This window comes from Theobroma umbraticum, unplaced genomic scaffold (genome assembly GCF_002168275.2).
Source record: "Theobroma umbraticum cultivar Fairchild unplaced genomic scaffold, ASM216827v3 scaffold_86.0, whole genome shotgun sequence".
NCBI classification, from domain to species: domain Eukaryota; kingdom Viridiplantae; phylum Streptophyta; class Magnoliopsida; order Malvales; family Malvaceae; genus Theobroma; species Theobroma umbraticum.
The window spans coordinates 1,705,578-1,723,545 of record NW_018397263.1 but is presented as its reverse complement, the minus strand read 5'-3'; the positions used below and the strand labels follow the sequence as shown (position 1 = coordinate 1,723,545).

Here is a 17,968-nt window from a genome sequence, read left to right as displayed (position 1 = left end):
TATTAGTTTGTCCAAGTCATACATGGTGAACAATCTAGAGCATCCGTACAGGACATTGTAACTTTCACTCCAACAATGCCTTTTATGTTGTGTATTCTGCATTTATCTTGACATAGTCGTAACTCAAATCACATCCCCATGCCTTACCATATCCCGATCCGTCGCCTGTTGCAGGCCAATCATCAAATACATTAGAATCCTGAGATTTGCAAGTTCAAGGGCATGTTGTGACTCAAATTTGGGAAAACTTACCAACAGTGATTTTAATTTCCACTGTTCCATGTGTCTCACCAGCCTTAATGAGATAGTTGCTGGCTGCCACCCTGATATCATAAAGGGCAATTAAATTACGTTGGACAAGAATAAAAAGGTGCTGGATATAACAGGCCTTGAATTTATTCACAGGGTCACTTCCCAACCCTCTAAATAACTCTAATTGCTCCGTAACCATACAGAAGATCTAATCAGGTTTATTTACCAATGGGACATAAAAGGCACTAGCTAGGTGAATGCTGTATATGTGGTTTCACAATTTAATTCAAAATCTTTGCTGACTGTTTTCTTTGTAGTATGTATCTTATGTTTTTTGCATTGTGAGGAGGGACAGACGGGGACAGACAGCAGCCATAAGCAAACTTCTTACCTATTGAACGCAAGTGGTTGTCCACCATCCATGAGCATAATATCTCCAAGCAGTATCTGGAGGTTGTTTGGGTCAAAAGAAATCCCTGAGTAGCCAGCAGCAGCAGCTATACGTCCCCAGTTTGGGTCTCTCCCATATACTGCAGTCTGATATCATTATTTGTATTAGACAATGCTAAGATTAACCATTAGATAGATTTTATGTTCAAATTTCATGCCTTGACAAGTGAAGAAGCAGCCACTGAGCGTGCAATCTTTCCTGCTTCAGCCTCTCCTTCTGCACCAGTTACTGTGACCTGCATCTCTAGGTTAGTGTTGGTTAAACATATTCAAGAACCTCCATAATAAAAAAAAACAAAAAGACCACCCAAGAGATTTTTGCGGCCTACAATTCAAATGAATTACTCCCTAATATCAGAACAAGTTATTAGTTAAAAAGGCTTAATATCAGGGGTCTTATTGAGCTGTAGGCAGATGTAGGCTATTCAACTTGGTTCATTCAGTAAAAAAAAAAATCTTTCTAGTGACCAAAACAAGAGGAAAGAAAAAACATTGAAGAATGCTGACCTCAATTAGACATGTTGCTCCTTCTCCATCCCAAGCTATTGACTTGGCAAGACCTTGCATTACCTGTGAAGAGATACTTTAAAACTTCAGGCAAATTCATCCCAACACTGGTTTTAAGCAAAAAGGGTAACCCAAGTGCAATCATCCCAAAAGATTTAACCAAAGTCTAGTGGCTTGTGGTACAGATAAATGCGGATATTTGTGTCAGCATAGCCAATAAGAAAATATCCCAAACAACTATTGATCCAAAGTGTTTTACATAAATGGCAAGGAACTAAGACTCTCAGCAGGAAAAATATCCCAATCAATGAAACAAAATTTTCATTTAGGACAAGATCATGCCACTTAGACTACTTATCTCAGAGCAAATAGGGATGTGCAGAAACGATACTAATTTATTCAGCAATTAAGAAGCCTAATTTAAACTGGATAGGATGAAGGAAAAGCTCAATCGGCCAAACTTACTGCATCAAGACCTGTTTGAAGAAGTGCAGCCTCATAACTGTTCATAGAAGTGATCCAATTTGATCCAGATAGTCCACTGGCAAAAGCAATGACAGTATCATTGGTACTGGTATCTCCATCAACCTATAGCAAAGCAATAAACGAACTTGCTAAAGACAAAGTAGAGACCAATTAGACCATGTCATGCATGAAAAGGGGTCCATTCAACTAAGATGCCACCTAATTGAAACAAGTAACAGGGAGCATTAAAAGCAACAAAATTGCATACAGTGATTTGGTTGAAACTGTGGCCTACGGCAACTTGAACCATCTTTCTCCAGACATCACTTTCAACAAGGGCATCAGTTGTTATTACCTGAAAGAGTTATCAGCCTTGAGAATAGAATTGGAGTTACATGCTTTAGAAAAGTTGGATACATTTTAAAAACATACACCGAGCATGGTTGCCATGTTTGGGTGAATCATCCCAGAACCTTTTGCCATTCCCCCAACTCTTACACTTGTCCCTCGAACCTGATAAATAATTATTTATTTAAGGACACTTGTGCTTGCTTTGAGATGCAATTTATAAACGACTTGATTCTTTAAAGGCCTTCAAGTTCTACAGAGTTGAGATAATGCTCTCATCTAAATTGGAAAAGATATTGATATCTAAGAAACAATTACTAAATAATAGCAAAGAGGTAATTAGTGTTAAATTGATAACCCTTTGAAATTGTTACTTACCTCATATTCAATGGCCACACTCTTGCTAACAAGGTCCGTTGTGGTGATTGCCACTGCCGCAGAATCTGCCCTGCACAGCCACAATATGATCAACAGTGTGTAGCAAAAATTGATATACAACCACACAGAAGACTAATTATGTTATCATTTAAAGATATATAATTGAATTCCTGCTCAACTAAGTGTTAGACCTCAAGTGCCATTTGTAATTTACCAACCATGGAAAAATATCATAATTCCATAACTTCATGGATCCAATTAACTGAATCTAGCCCATTGTGAAGCATGTAAATAAACCCCACCGTCATCACACACACACACACACACATCCCCACCCTCCTCCAAAACCAAAAAAAAAAAAAAAGAGAAAGAGAGCGGAGGGGAGGGGAGTGAAGAAAAAGAAGAATACGCATAATAAGTACCCTTGAATAGACGGTGATAGTGAATTAACTAGGCTTGGGAGTGAACTCAAAAGCGCTTCCTGCATAAGACATTATCAACAGAATATCAACTTAAGATTGAGCATGGATGGTATTACATTAGTCTGGCCAAAACTATAATTGCAATTCACTTCAATGGCACAATAATAGATAAGCATAAGAAGTAAGCATATAAATAGGATGTACATGTTCAAGTTAAAAAAGAGACAGCAATGTGCACCTTCTTTATTCTATGACCAATCACACCAGTGGATTCAATCAACACTTCCTCAGGCCTTATTTGAAGGATCTGCAACAATGCAAATGATAAAAGAAAGTGAAAAGGAACCCAGCCTGTACAAGACCACCATGATAACAAGGAATATTATGCTCTAAAAGTTGTATACTGTAGCAAGGGCATTTGTGCACTCTAACACATCCTGGTAACCAGCATCACCCTGAACATCATTGGAAGGTCAATTAGCCATGTAAAACCTGATTCAATCTGGCATGTCTCAAATGCTTAAACAATAATAAAGTGTCAAAGACTGATTCTTTTTCCATTTTCTGCCATGTTTAAAATACACCAAGAAATGGTACACTATTTTATAAGCACATGGCATCCAGATAAAGACTAAACAAATAGAAAATAATGCTACTTTGACATACCGTTGCTGCATTGGCCTGCCCAGCATTTATTAACACAGCCCGTGCCTGACAAGATTCTTGATTTAGTCATTAGCCATGTAACTTGGAAAATCAACCCATATATATAACTGAACTGGGCAGATATCTACATACATGCCAAACGAACATCTAAAAGACTAAAGCTATGATCTCCCACGCAGGCAATTCAAAATCAAATTGTTTCTTCAGTTCAAGACTAAATCTACAAGAGCATCTTCCTTCCTACACAACCATGAATTAGGTAGCCAATCTGACATACCGTTTTTGTACTACTTAACACATTCTTGCAATACACCACAGGTGCTGCTGCAACCACATTGGTAGTAAATGCCCCTGGGGAATAAAATTCCAAACAAGTTATTTTATAGCCAGAAAATCAACCCTCAACTCACCTTCATTAAAAAAAAAAAAAACAAAACTGTAAAGAAGAAATATATCATAATGTAACTAAATAAAGAATAAGCTTTCCAAATTTCCACCAAACAAAACTTCACCTGCAACATTGGCATCAACGTCGCAAGTGACAAGCGCAAGATCAGGTTTTTCTCCTTTGGCGCGTAATCCACCATACAAGCCCGCGGCTTTAAATCCCTTAGCAGCAGTAACTCCCCCCGGAATCTATGTAATTCCAGCCGGAACAAAGAAAACAATAAATTAGCAAACGTTGATAGAAATTTTAAAGTCCAAATGAAACTTACAAAGAATTAACAACCAAATAATCAAGTGGCTGACCTGCTTCCACACTCCGTCAGGGAGAAGAATAGGAGCTGCAGGTATGTAACTGGACGCCTCATTAACATCCGATGCAGCCGCAAATACTTTAAAATCTGCCTTTGAGGAACAAATAGAGCTTATAATCTGCAAAATAGAATATAAAAAAAACAAAAAAACAAAATTAAAAATCACTCATTATCTAGTAACTCTGTAAAGTTATTTTTATATATATATATATATATATATATTCTATGTTCGGCTGGCCCTAAATTGTCAAACGCAGCCAAACAGAGAGTTTCAGTAGGAAAAGAGAAAAGTGCGTCGACCTTTGGGGAAAACATTCCGGAGAATTTCAAAGAAACGAAATGCGGAGCACATGAATACATTTGTGAAAGTGAGAGTGTGAGGATTGGGGAATCTTTTGGCTCTGGTTTTTGGAGGGGAGACTGAAAATGGCGAGAAATGGAAGAAAAGAGGAAAAGAGGAGGAGATTTTGTGAGGGTTTTTGGGCAGCAGAGTCAGAGTTGAACGGCCGAGGGCGAGGCGCGGGATGAATTATTCCACGTGGAATCCACGCTGTTCTTGCTGTAATAATTGCGAATAAAGTTAAAATCGTCTGTGGTTTTGGGCCAGATCACCATGGGATTCTCACTGAGATGGATTTGTTTACTCACCCAAAACCCGTATCTGGTTTTCGGGCCAAAGCCCGATTCAAGGGCATTTGGGGGAAATTGGAGGGTCTGTGCGGTAGCAGCCCCTCACAAATAGGCCCGTAGTATACTACTCAACAGCAGCTACTAGGAAAATAAAAATAGCCATAATACTCAAAAAGTTTTTCAGTTATTTAATAAAATTGAAATAAGTTTGTTTTTGTTATATTTAATTAAGTTTTTGTGTTTTTATTTTAATTTAAATAAATTTTTATAATTAATAATTGATTAATTATTAATAATCCAATGTCTATTGTTATTTTATATCAATGTGACTTTAATGTTGAAAGTGAAAAATGTGATATGCTCATGTCATTATGTTACATTAATATATTATGTCATCATTCATTATGACATGTTAATATACCACGTATTATGTCAGTGTCATGTGATATAAAATAATAAATGATATTTTGATTAAGACAACCATTAATTATAAAAATTTATTTAACATAAAATAAAAATATAAGGGTTTATTTAATTTACAAAAAAAATATAAGAATTTAATTGAATACAATAAAAATATAAAGATTTATTCGAATGCATTGCAACTTATGAGCCCATTGTGATAATTGATCATTTAAATTTTAAATGATGAAATCAATTTATTCGATATATTTGAATAAATTTTAGCTAGAATGTCTTCACCCTTAGGCTTGGAAGTTAGTAGTAGACTAGTAACATAGCTAATATGAGAAATATAATGTCCTACTTTTTGCTTTCTATTCATATTTTACAGGAGGAAAACAAAAAATAAAAATATCAATCTGCTTGGATGGTCAAGGAATTTTGCTATGGGCTTCTTGGTATGTTTAGTAGTTATAGTTAGAAAGTTTGTTTGAGTGATCAAAGGGATATCATAAGCATAGAAACCTTTATGAGTTTGAATGCTTGCATGTACCTATTGAACTTTTAGCACAGTACAATTAACAGCTCCAAGAAGGATAACAGAATGAGTTCAGTACAAAACAGGGTAACAGTTTTCCCCATCCCAGAATGAATAAATCATTGATTCAACTTCTTTTGCTAAAATATAAGGTAATATATGTATCTTAGCCTTCAAATAAATCCCTCCATGGCCCTGTCCTCGTTCGTCTCAACTACCCGGACCATCCAACAGTTTTGTTTGTTCTGAAACCAAATTCAGACGACTCAGATTCTGATCTAGGTGGAGATCTGGGTTCCCTTGGTTTGGCAGGGTCTACAAAAATAACCCATCCATGCAAGAACTTGGCATTCATTTCTTCTCTAGCCTTCTCAGCTTGTTCGATGGCTGTATATGTAACAAAACCAAATCCCTTTGACCTTCCAGTGGCTCTATCTCTTATGACTTTGGCTGCAAGAACATTTAGAGAGTATATCAGGATGAAAGCAGAAGGAAGAAGTATGCCAGTGAAGAAACTTAACTCTAAAGATCAAAGAAAAAGAAGACAGTATGAGGAAGGAAAAGTGGGGTGTTGAGTTAAACCTTCAACAATCTGGCCAAATGGAGTGAATGCCTCTTTAAACTGTTCGTCTGTTGTTTCTCTTGAAAGACCTGTTTAATATACCAAGAAAAGGGGCGTGTGTGATACAAAAAGTGTCAGCAGACAATAATAAAAGGAACAAATAAATGAAATATAAGACGAAAAAAGGTATGATGTAAAGTTCAGTCATTAGTTTCCTCCAGCAGGAACACCACCACCTTATGGAGAAAAAGGGTGAAGCTAACTAAAATTTCAGCATGCACCTACATATGACAGAATTCATATGTGAGCCAAAATCCCTTTTGAATTCTAAACCTAGTTTTCAGCCCTGTAATTAGGAACATCCTAATTATAACTGTCTCAGATGGCAACCGGAGTTCCCCCAAACACTTCAGTAGACAGCTAAAGAGGTTTTGAGCTCTATAGAAATCAGCTGAAGTGCCCAGGGGAACTCTAGTGGGCACCTGGCATACCCTTTCACTTAGTTCTTGTTGCTTGGTAAAGTAAGTGCCAGCTCTAGTTACTTATACTGTGTTCTCCACTTCTGTAGGAAACAAATGGGCAGCTTAGAGTCTCAGAGAATAAAATAAGTTGAACCTAGACATGATCTTGGGTTAAATGAAAAGGTGAAAATGAGAGGACAGGACTTTCACCTTTCTGCTTTATACATAGTTACAACCTCTCATTTTCAACAATTTACAAGAGAATACGCATCTGATCCACACGCATATCGAGACACAAAGCCAATCTCAGAACTTTCCTGCCACTTTTATATGAATGCTATTCATTCTCCATCTAACCCACTATTGTGACTAGGTTCAACATTATCTACTTGAATGTTTTCTTTTGAAACCCTTGTGTAACCAGAAAGCAGCCAAACAAAATGAAAGGGCAGTTCATCACACGAAAGAAGCCATCGCAAGCCACTAACAATCCTACAACTGTTAATGCATCTAGAAAACTATTTCTATAGATTTTAATACCACTCAAAGCCATGAGAATTACATGCTTGCAAGTTGGCACTTTGACAACAACATCCGACTATTAAGCGGACAAAGAAATCAGCCGTCCAAAAAATCCTTTCCTTTTGCCTGAAAAATGTCATTTCAACGCCAATCAATCATAAGAGATAATAGCATTGAACTTAATGTTATCACAAGATATTTATCAGGCTCCAAGAGATGCCACCTTAATCTTTATACTAGGTTTCACTAGACACCACCTCAATCAAACTAATCCTTAACACCCAATGAATGCCAGCTTCTCGTGAAGACTAAGGACCTGAACCAGTTATCACATTGCAAGGACTCCTCAGGGTTACAAAAACCGTCATAGAAGATGCCACAGAATTTTGAACGTCTGTTTGGAAAGGTCCATAGGCACAATGGCACGGCACAACACGACAGACACCACTTCAATCCTTTGTTCTATAGATTTTTCTATCAACAACTCTACAACTGTTAATGCATCTAGAAAACTATTTCTGTAGATTTTGCTACCACTCAAAGCCGGGAGAATTACATGCTCGCAAGTTGGCACTTTAACAACAACATCCGACTATTAAGCGGACAAAGAAATCAGCAGTCCACAAAATCCTTTCCTTTTGCCTGAAAAATTGTCATTTAACGCCAATCAATCATAATGGGATAATAGCATTGAACTTAATGTTACCACAAGATATTTATCAGGCTCCACGGGATGCCACCTTAATCCAACTAATCCAACGCCAATTATTATACTAGGTTTCACCAGACACCACCTCAATCAAAATAATCCTTGACCCAATGAATGCCAGCTTCCCATACAGACTAAGGACCCTGAACCAGTTATCACATTGCAAGGACTCCTCAGGGTTACAAAAACCATCAGAACTTGGAACCTCTGGTTGGAAAGGTCCATAGGCACAATAGCACGGCACAAATCGATAGACACCACTTCAATCCTTTGTTCACCTACCTCTTCAGTAATAAAGTGATTGCAGCGCACAATTAAGACTAAAGACAAGGGAAACACTAAATTCTGTGTGGCATAAATAAAAAGGTAAGAAAGGCAACGTGATTCATACTAAAGGATCAAACTTTTTTCTTATAGGGTTTCTTCCTACTAACCCATCTTCTGATTAGAAATGGTAGTTTTTCATAGAGGTTACGCCTATAAAGCTTGATTATCCCCATAAATTTATGCTTTATGTTTAATTCAACAGAAAAAGGAATAAATTCTCCAATTTTCACTCCGTAGCTTACTATTAGCATCTTATGTAAGCATTTATTTTTTATAATTTAATCACGTTTTCCCTAATTTTATAAGATGGCTTCCATTTTCCCTCTAATTTTCTTTTAATTTTCATTAACACAACAAAAAAGATAAATATTCAATCTGAATATAAAAAAAAGAAATGGAAATGACAACCGAGGAAAAACAAAGGAAATGTGAAAATACCGCTGATAAAGAGCTTCGGGGAAGTTAGAGTCGAATTCAGACGAACCGAAGCGAACTGATAACAAAGAGGGGAGGGGCCGGTGAAGATGCGGCGGAATCTGGAAGCGAAAGCCATAGGAACGGAGTCAAAAGAGGTAGAGCAGACGGCAGTTGGAAAAATAAAAGCAGTTGGACTCTACTAGGGTTTAAGGGTTTATGGGTTTAAATTGTTGAAAGTGAACTGCTTAAACTCCGTTTGGACTCCGTTAAGCTTCGAAGCTTCCAGTTACAGATTGATCCGCTGCTTGCGTGACTATGAAGTGCCGGGTGCGGTGGAACGTCCCGGCCAATTGATATGCATTTGATAAGCGATTAATTATAATTTTTTTCTTTCCTATTTGTTTATTAAAGTTCGGTAGAGCTTCGTGACAATTTTTTAAGAAAAGGAGGATATGTGATTTTGAGTTAAAATCATTTTTTTTTTCTTCTTTTTAAAGTATAAAACTTAATATCCCTTGCTTTTTTTGAAAAATAAGAAATTACTATTATGGAATATATATATATATATAGAGATAAATCATATATAAATTGATAAGGAATATATGGACAAAAGGAAAAAGATTAGGAAGAAAATATCGGCCTTTGTCAGCATCTGCATGTAAAAATGTATCCATCTACTATGTTTGGTAATAAAAATTTATCTTGCTAATAATTTTTAATTAAAAATTTAATATTATTTATTATTTAAAAAAATTAAAAAAATTTTAAAAAAATAACAATTAAAAGAAGAAAGAATTGAACGAATCCTGCTAAAAAAAAGTAGAGAATGCAGGTGAGCAAAATTAAACCGGGTTAATTATTTAACCAAATCAAATGTGATTTGAGTAAAATTATTCGATTCAATTGATTTATTGAATTTATTAGTTTAAGGAGTTTGATTTAATTAATTTATTTGATCGATATTCGATTTTTATTTTTATATCAAACTCACCAAAAAACCACACTAATGTTATATATAGTCTTTAAATTTATATAAGATATATATTTTCATTACTAATTGTATTCCATATTTTATAATTATCTATGAAAATTATAAATTTTAATATTATAATTTACAAGTGAAAAAAATTTAATTTTTTCAATCTAAAATTAAATTGATTGAACTCATTCAATGCTTGATCAATTCATTTTTTTATATTTAATTAGTATTGATCAATTTATTAAAAATATTTGATACGCAAAACTACCCAATTGCTCACTTCTAATAGAAAGTTTGTTTTCGCAAAATTATCTTATATCAAAAAATATAACACTATTTCTGTAATCTATACATTTACTTCTATTGAACTCAAATTTTTTACACCCATTTTCACATTTTCCCGCTTTCAATCACTAAAATTACCTAAAATATGGCAATTTTATAAAACATTTATATGCTTTCTAAACGGAGCCTAAAGGAATAATTCTTTCATTCCATAATAACAATTAATATTATCTAACAAATGAAAAAAAACAAAGCACATGTGAAAATTATGGACAAGCCATAATAAGCTCATCCTTTTACGTTTTCCGTCGGTTTTCCATTTTACCAATGGAAGCACGAAGATATTTACCGCTTAGCTAAAAAATTATTTATTCTTCCTTTTTTTCTTTTTTACATATTAAAAAAGCTTTTAAAAAATACTAAAAGAAAAACAGATATGAAAGTTTTCTTGCCGCACGCACGCATGAAGTCAGCATGCCATGCTGCATGCAATGCCTTTGTTTGATTTGATTGCGGTCAATCTTCCCGCCAAGTCCCCTATCAAATCGTTCACTTTTTAAAGTCCTAGTTTGTACGACTAACAAATTAAACTGGAAATAAAGGGAAACTTTTTCCCACCGATTATACAAAAGGAGGGAAAAGCAAATGTAACTAATGCCAACTCAGGTTGTTCTGATGAGAGGTTATTGGCAAGATGAACAGAGTCATTCCACCATTGAAGGCACCTTTTTCTCGAGCATGGACGTTCCCTTGAAGATCGTCAACTGGAGCTGCTTTTGGTACTCGAGCAACTGAACATAAAATTAAGCTCACAATGGTTAATTCTCTCTTGTTTATTATTTGGTACGGACAGGTAAAAGGTTTAGAATGCCCTTACTTGCTGCTCACTCATCTTTGTAAAGCCGAATTTCTTTGTCCAGATTGACAAAGCTTCCTCAGCCGCAGGGAGCACTAGGTTTTCCACATTCAGGGAACTTAGTAACCTCTCAATACAAGCAAATAATGCCTGGAAATATCCCTATGGCAAAGATCAGAGATGATAAGTTGGAATGGTTCGACATTAGCATTGCATTGTGCTTAGAACAGAACAAAATCGACAAACTATGTGAGAGTATAGCAGTGTTAGTGGTCCATATTTAAGCATTATAAGGTGACAAGTTAGTAAAGTTGAATATATAATTGCATTGAACTTCAAACAGACTAGAAGAGGAGGATTAAAGTTGGCAGCAGCAACACAGCATATTCTTAGTCCAATCTGTGAAAGCACTTACTTTTCCTTGATGTTCTCTACTTGTAGCCACTATAGGGAGCTCAGCAACCTCCTGACCAAATATCCTAAGAAGACCAGCTGATACAACAACAGACCTGTGCATGGATTATATGCACCTTGTATAAATTGATACAGCAATCAAATAATTAAGTGAAAACAAGACAAGAACACCTTGCAACCCCATCCCCCATGAGGGAGAGAGAGAGAGAGTATACCTTACAATCAAAACCACACAATACATTCCGCCAAACTCCTGTCCAGATATATTTCTCCTAAAAAAGGTTCAAGGAATCATCAGATCCAGTCAGAACAAACCAGACTACTTGTAAACTATTTCTCTTGACATTGTTAGCAATACCATTGAGGTGCGAAAATTTTGATAAATCAAGCAACATGTCCATTTAACCACGTATAGATATAAACATTTTCTTGAGAACACTTTTTCTGATCATAAAGAGGTTTTTCAAATTTTCTTTGAAGGCAAAAAAGAAACTAAAACAGTGGAACAATCTAAATGGTAGGAAGGGGGAAGAATCAGTATTTACCCATAAACCATGACAGGAATCAAATCACGACCAGATTTTGCAACAATGGGATCAAAACATTCCTGTCAAAAAGGAAGTGCAAAACTTGACCAGACAGGCAATTGCTAAATATGACTGAAATAAATAAAATATCTGCAGGATAATCAACCATCTAAAGGCAGCTAGTATATATATGCAGGTATATTCACAAAAATCCCATGGAAAAAACAAATACTTCTGACTGTAATCAAATTCAGTCCCAAATTAGTTTATCTTTTAGGCTTTACCTCAAATGCACTTCTAATGATTTGGACAGATCGGCTTTCATCAATTTGATCTGAGAAGTACAATTTTTCTTTTATTAAGCTGGATCTTAATACTATCCATCAGCCATCCATTATACATGCACAAAAAATGTATAAGCAATCCTACTCTCCTAGATTCATAATTTCCTTTGTACCCCAACCTCCTCTATTGTATGCTTAAGAATTTCAACTGCTTTAATTAAAACTATAAGCTGAAATGTGGATAAAAGTATAAGCAAATAGCAGTCCTGCAAACATGTCTGTGAACCCATCTGAATAAATTCCGAGAACAAGTTCCTTTTATACATTGTTCAAAAGTCATAACAAGTCATTGCCCTGACCTTAGATCAAATTACAAATTGTAAAGTTTCGTTAACATGCATCATCATACACACCAAACTCCCAGTTATGACCAAAAAGTTTGGTCAAAAAGTAACATATACAATGAAAGCTAATATGTTTCATATCAGAAAAATCTTACTCGGAATATTGCAGCTGCACTGGATAGTAATGGCAGATGTTCAGGATAACGGCTTTTTCCACTCATTATTCGCCATTGAACACAATCTATGGCTCCATCAATAAATAATCCTTTTTCTAAATGCTTCCTTCTGATTATATCTGAGAACGAAGTAGGAATTATTTGCACCCCATTGGAAACAGAACTCTGGAGAACCTCATGAATCATGTTGCAGTCATCACAACAGAACCATTTATCCTTGGGAATTTCCTGTTGTGCAGAGCAAAAACATGAAAAAAAAAAAATTAAACACTTCAACTAGAATGTATTTGTTAATAATTAATCTCCCAGAACATTTCAGACTTACTTTCAAATCGCATCGTCCACTATCCCGCAGGCAACCAACATGAAACTCCTTCTCACACTAAGAAAAGACAAGAAAAAGACAAATAACATTACACCAAAAGAAATGCTTGCTTCGACAGAAATTGGATTGGTAAACTGCACATACTTGGTCACAGAGAATAACAGTTCGATCATTGAACTCAGAGGCATTAAAGTCAAAGGCCCTGAAAAAAAATAATAATAATCATCTCATAACACGTATATCAGTAACAGATATGACTAAAAGCAGTAAACATGTAAGAAATCCATAAATGAAATGGCAAAAGAAAAACCAGGAACAAGAAATTCCAAATAAGAAACTATCAAGAGAGTATTGACTCATAAAAAGGCCCTCCATCAACAATTCCACTAGTTTCAATTCCAGCATGCCTGTGTGATAAATTATTACAAAAATATAGATGGAGGAATTTACTCACACATCCAAGCTCATATTTTAACATATTGGTATTCTCAAGAACAGAATAAGCTGGAAACAAATTAAAAAATCCAGAGGCACCAACCTGCAAATTGCACAGCCACCAATTTCAAATTCTGGTGCTTTAACAACTCGTTTCAATCGTATCAGGATTGGTCTTGCTCCTGAAGCAGCTTTTCTACCAGGACCATGTCCATCTGCACAATTTGCACAACGCCAGTCGCCTTCAGGAAGGTGCTGTAAATTCAAACAAGCTGCAACAAAGACATTCAATGGAATTAATGATGAAAGAAAAACTTACTCCAAAAAGAAAAATCAGGCCACAACATACAGACTTCAGTATCAAACATATTTTTATAACTAAGATGTAAAATGACAATAAGTTAAGATGACATTTACATCCACCATTTTATTATTTGAAAATAATTCATAGAAAGACGATCATGATTATCTTTCGGCATGAATGCACAAAGCCAACTAGAGCTTCAAATCCTGAGTCACATGCAATGTGTAGTAAATGAACTGGTCACATGAAGTATCATGAAAACATCGAAGTAAGTATGTAGGCCATCCAGTATCAAATTTTTGTAACATCAACTGCAAATCAAGTACCTATTTAAACAAAAAATATAAACCAAAAAAAGGGCTGAAAAAAAATTACACACCTGGATGAAAAGCCTGAGGGCATTCACAACAAAGAAGCAGATCTCCAGCATCTCCACATAGTGCACACATATCATCACTGTAACCAGTTGTAATGCGCTGCCCATTTGCCAATGACAAGGCTATATCATGAAGTGTCACTCCATTAGATGTATAGATGTGACGATACCTGCGAAAAGAAACAAAAGTAACAATGAATCACTCAAAACATACTAGGGAAAGATCAAATTTCGTAAAGACCACTCACGGTTGTCTCCTGGCAGCCATTCCAGCATGTGCTTCAAACTGTGAAGGGCTAAGCTGCTCACACCAAAACAAATAAAAGAAAAGAAAAACATAGATGAGAGAGGTGACCTAGCACCAAATTAATAATAAATTAGAAACTTACCTCTTTCAAACAACAGCCGCAGACTATACCATTTCCCTGCTTGTAGCCTTCAAGTAACTTCTGAAAAGAAAACTCGCTGTCAATAAAAGGCATAAATTATTGCCAATGAACCATTTTATTTTCTAAAAAACATCACACCTGTCCTTTGATAAAGTAAGCCAATTCAGCGCCATCTGGAAGTCCTTGCGGCATAAAAAGCAGCCGGTGTAAATCATTATCCCTGCCAACGATTTAAAAAAATTTCAGCTTAATTCAGGCAGATCTATAATTTACATAGAGAGGGAGCACAAAATGCCACAGCATACCTTTTCTTCGTCACACCTTCGGCAGTTCTCTTTTGTTGCAAGACTGAGCTAGAAACGCACAAGTTAGGCCTATAAAAAAGGTAGAATGTTAGTGAAGTGTGGAAAAATAAAAGGACAAAAGAACCCATTTAATGAGAAATGTAGAAAGCTCTAATAACATGCACCACCAAAAGCGGAAGAAACCATGTACGAAAGCTTCATAGACACTATACAGGGAGGAGTGCAAGAGGACAAACTTTTCAGAATGTTTTTCCACTCTTCCACGGTCTCCATAAATACTTACTGTCTAACAGGGTTATTCTGCATTAAAGCACTTGAAATTGGGCCCATCCTTTCTCCTACAGATTTACCGTTGCAGCTGAAAGTTCAAATAAATATCATTATCATTAGAAACTTGATCATCAAAGAACAAGACCAAAAATCACCATTCAAACGCAAAAACTAACAATTCTCAAAAGCATTTTTGGGAAAAGAATAGAAAATAAAGCTTCTTTGGTCATAGAGAACAGCCCTCCTCAAGATTAGTATTAATCATGCAATTTTTGTAAATTAGTCAAAAAAAAAAGTTCTCTCCAACAACTCCTATAAGAACTACATCAAAAAAGCAAACATGACATTCAAATGCTAGATTCAATTCCACTAAGCACCTAGGATAAAACAAACAGAGTACAATCCTATCCAGATTGAAACCCAAGAATCGATTCAATGAAACCTGTCATCAGATAAGGATATGAAGAAAAATATTTTAAAAATTGAAACACGCAGGCAATTTAAATATAAGTCACCAAAAAACTCAAGATCGCTTTTGGATTCAATGAAACCTGTCATCAGATAAGGATACTGAAGAAAACATTTTAAAAAGTTGAAACAAGCAGGTAATAGAAATAGAAGTCACCAAAAAACTTGAGATCGCTTTACCTTCGAGAATTAGGCAAACTAGAAAACTTCATGTTATATTTCTTCTCTGCTTCAACCTTTCCGTTACTTCGCTGAAGACTAGCTGCAGAACATAACACTACGTCAAAACCTGAACGATAGGGAGAGAAAAAAAAAGTGGCTGTATTCTGGCAGAGTAGAAAATCAGGTTTTCCTTCCTGTAAGCAGGTTGACAATATCTCTACTAATATACCTGGAAAAGCTGATTTGAGATCTAACTCTAAAACTCCGCCCTGACTTCCAACACAATGAGATTGCAGAAAGGGGGAAAGAGAATCAAATTTTCTTATAGCACAACTACATGCGAGAGGGCAGAAGAGTCTGCGTTGTTTCTTTTATTCTCGCAACCACTGCTTAAGTGGGCCACTCTAACTTACCTTCTCTGCTTAAACTTTACACATGCCAACCGGATCTGACGGCAGTTACCTCAAATGTAATTGCTGTCCTCTGATTTAGTCCATATCCATACAAGTCCTTCCCAATTAGAGTTAATTTCCATTATTGCACTCTCATAAATTTCCATGTTAATGTTTACAAGCATTGGATGTATCGGACAAGCTACAATGTACACGTATGCAACCTGATCCTAGATACTTATCCTCTTCTATGGTTTTGTGGTCGATTTGCACACCTAGACTTGGAAGCTTGAGACCCTAAATACACTTGCCCATAACATGTAAGGGAAGCAACCCCAGGTAAAATGGCTGTCCTCTAATTCAATTCTCATCTTTCTGTTTCTTCTACTTTCAGAAGAATTTGCAGTGTATCAAATAAGTAGTATTTCAAGAAAAAAAATGAATTACAAATCCATTCAAGAAATCGAAAAGACCTGATATACCGTAAGAGGTAGAACTACACCCAACCAAGACAAACCCCTTCAAAGCATTAACAGAATTATTACCTTTCCAATCCTGAAAGGACTCCTCGTTTATAGATGAACCAGCAACATCTTTTATCACTTCATCCAGACTGCTGACTGGAGCATTCTTTAGTTCTTGAATAATATTATATATTGGCTTCCCATTTTCCAAGAATATGTGATTATTTGGATGCCTGGTTTTGGCACCAGCATGCTGCTCAAACTCATGAGCACTCAGCACCTACTCGCACACCACACAACCATTCAGCTGAAAAAAAAATATATAACAAGCACTAAAAGGAAAAATAATGCGAGTAATAATTAGAACAATTGAGTGACTTACTTTAGAGAAATTACAAAATGAGCACCCACACAAATATCCACCCGCATGAACAATTCCATCCAGCACTCTCTGACAATCATAAAAGAAATGTTAATAACTTTCATGAATAAATTAACACTTACAAAAACAAAATTAACCTCCATTTAAATAAAAAAAAAAAAACAACTTACCGCCATCGAGATAGAAATATACTTCACTCGGGCTCCATCAAGAATGCCAGTACCTAACAACTTCTTAACATTTGTAGGGTAGTTACTAGGAACAACCTTCTTAGACATTTTCAATTCCATATTGGGAGCACAAGAATATCGACTACTCCATTCAATTGAACCATTTTCCGGATTCATGCATTCCCCACCAACTGAAACTGACGTTTCATTATCATAATCCTCCTTCCTTTTGCTAAATTTAAACGTAATTTTCCTAATCCCTGACGAACTCAGATGCTTCGGAATTTCCAATGTAACATGGGAACTCGACACAACACCAGAGGTATCACCAGTTTCAGAACTATCACTGAGAGTCTCCTCTGAGCTCGAATTCCCAGAACACAGAGACGTAACCTCACCGCAACCAACTTGGTTTCTACTGCTTATGTCATAAAAATTAGACGTGTTTTCTTTTGGAGAAACAATTGGATTCGAAACCTCTGATTGAATATCCTCATTCCAAACTTCTTTCGCTTGTTTTTTGTTAGGGGATGCCTCCGGTTCGGATTGTGGTTCGGGTTCAACACATTCACGGTCTCGCTTCAATTCAGGCATTCTACTATTTACATTCTCCATAATTTCCTCTGTTGAGCTTTCCAAACAAGCTCCTTCTTCTTCCATTCAATAACAATTTCTTTCCAAATTTCTGATAACGATAGCATCCAAAAGTGGAAACACAAAGAAAGAAATGAACCCCACAATTTCACTATCTATGTATATACTGAAACTTTAATCCAAATTCGTATTGGAAACTTGAATTTGAGCCTCCAAAGCAATGCTAAACCGAGATTCTTCACAATATGCAAGA

At 35.9% G+C, this 17,968-nt stretch overlaps 3 protein-coding genes across 4 annotated transcripts; all 3 read right to left on the bottom strand.

Annotated features, from left to right (window-relative positions):
* Positions 1–24: 24 nt before the first annotated feature.
* LOC110420452 (arginine biosynthesis protein ArgJ family) lies at positions 25–4,770 on the bottom strand. Its single transcript, XM_021433767.2, has 17 exons — positions 4,547–4,770; positions 4,239–4,364; positions 4,001–4,124; positions 3,766–3,839; positions 3,489–3,533; positions 3,227–3,277; positions 3,061–3,129; positions 2,823–2,881; positions 2,401–2,470; positions 2,107–2,187; positions 1,943–2,029; positions 1,675–1,797; positions 1,210–1,272; positions 861–938; positions 644–789; positions 253–323; positions 25–165 (listed from the first exon to the last, which is right to left on the bottom strand). The coding sequence occupies exons 1-17, from the start codon at positions 4,604–4,606 to the stop codon at positions 83–85; spliced, it is 1,410 nt and encodes a 469-aa protein (XP_021289442.1). The 5' UTR covers positions 4,607–4,770; the 3' UTR covers positions 25–82.
* A 1,034-nt stretch (positions 4,771–5,804) lies between these two features.
* Positions 5,805–9,027, bottom strand: LOC110420286 (RNA-binding (RRM/RBD/RNP motifs) family protein). Its single transcript, XM_021433543.2, has 3 exons — positions 8,836–9,027; positions 6,399–6,467; positions 5,805–6,266 (listed from the first exon to the last, which is right to left on the bottom strand). Exons 1-3 carry the CDS (start codon positions 8,948–8,950, stop codon positions 6,031–6,033), a joined length of 420 nt encoding a protein of 139 aa, XP_021289218.1. The 5' UTR covers positions 8,951–9,027; the 3' UTR covers positions 5,805–6,030.
* A 1,486-nt stretch (positions 9,028–10,513) lies between these two features.
* LOC110420553 (Acyl-CoA N-acyltransferase with RING/FYVE/PHD-type zinc finger domain-containing protein) lies at positions 10,514–17,962 on the bottom strand. Of its 2 annotated transcripts, none has more exons than XM_021433906.2 (19): positions 17,122–17,962; positions 16,952–17,020; positions 16,651–16,849; positions 15,732–15,813; positions 15,097–15,171; positions 14,814–14,882; positions 14,647–14,728; positions 14,509–14,568; positions 14,368–14,420; positions 14,123–14,289; positions 13,543–13,711; positions 13,149–13,206; positions 13,005–13,061; positions 12,659–12,907; positions 11,894–11,955; positions 11,564–11,620; positions 11,350–11,443; positions 10,956–11,096; positions 10,514–10,869 (listed from the first exon to the last, which is right to left on the bottom strand). In XM_021433906.2, exons 1-19 carry the CDS (start codon positions 17,779–17,781, stop codon positions 10,783–10,785), a joined length of 2,490 nt encoding a protein of 829 aa, XP_021289581.1. In that variant the 5' UTR covers positions 17,782–17,962; the 3' UTR covers positions 10,514–10,782. The 2 variants fall into 2 exon arrangements, with proteins under 2 accessions (XP_021289581.1, XP_021289583.1); XM_021433908.2 differs by having other exon boundaries at positions 14,509–14,565.
* Positions 17,963–17,968: the final 6 nt, after the last annotated feature.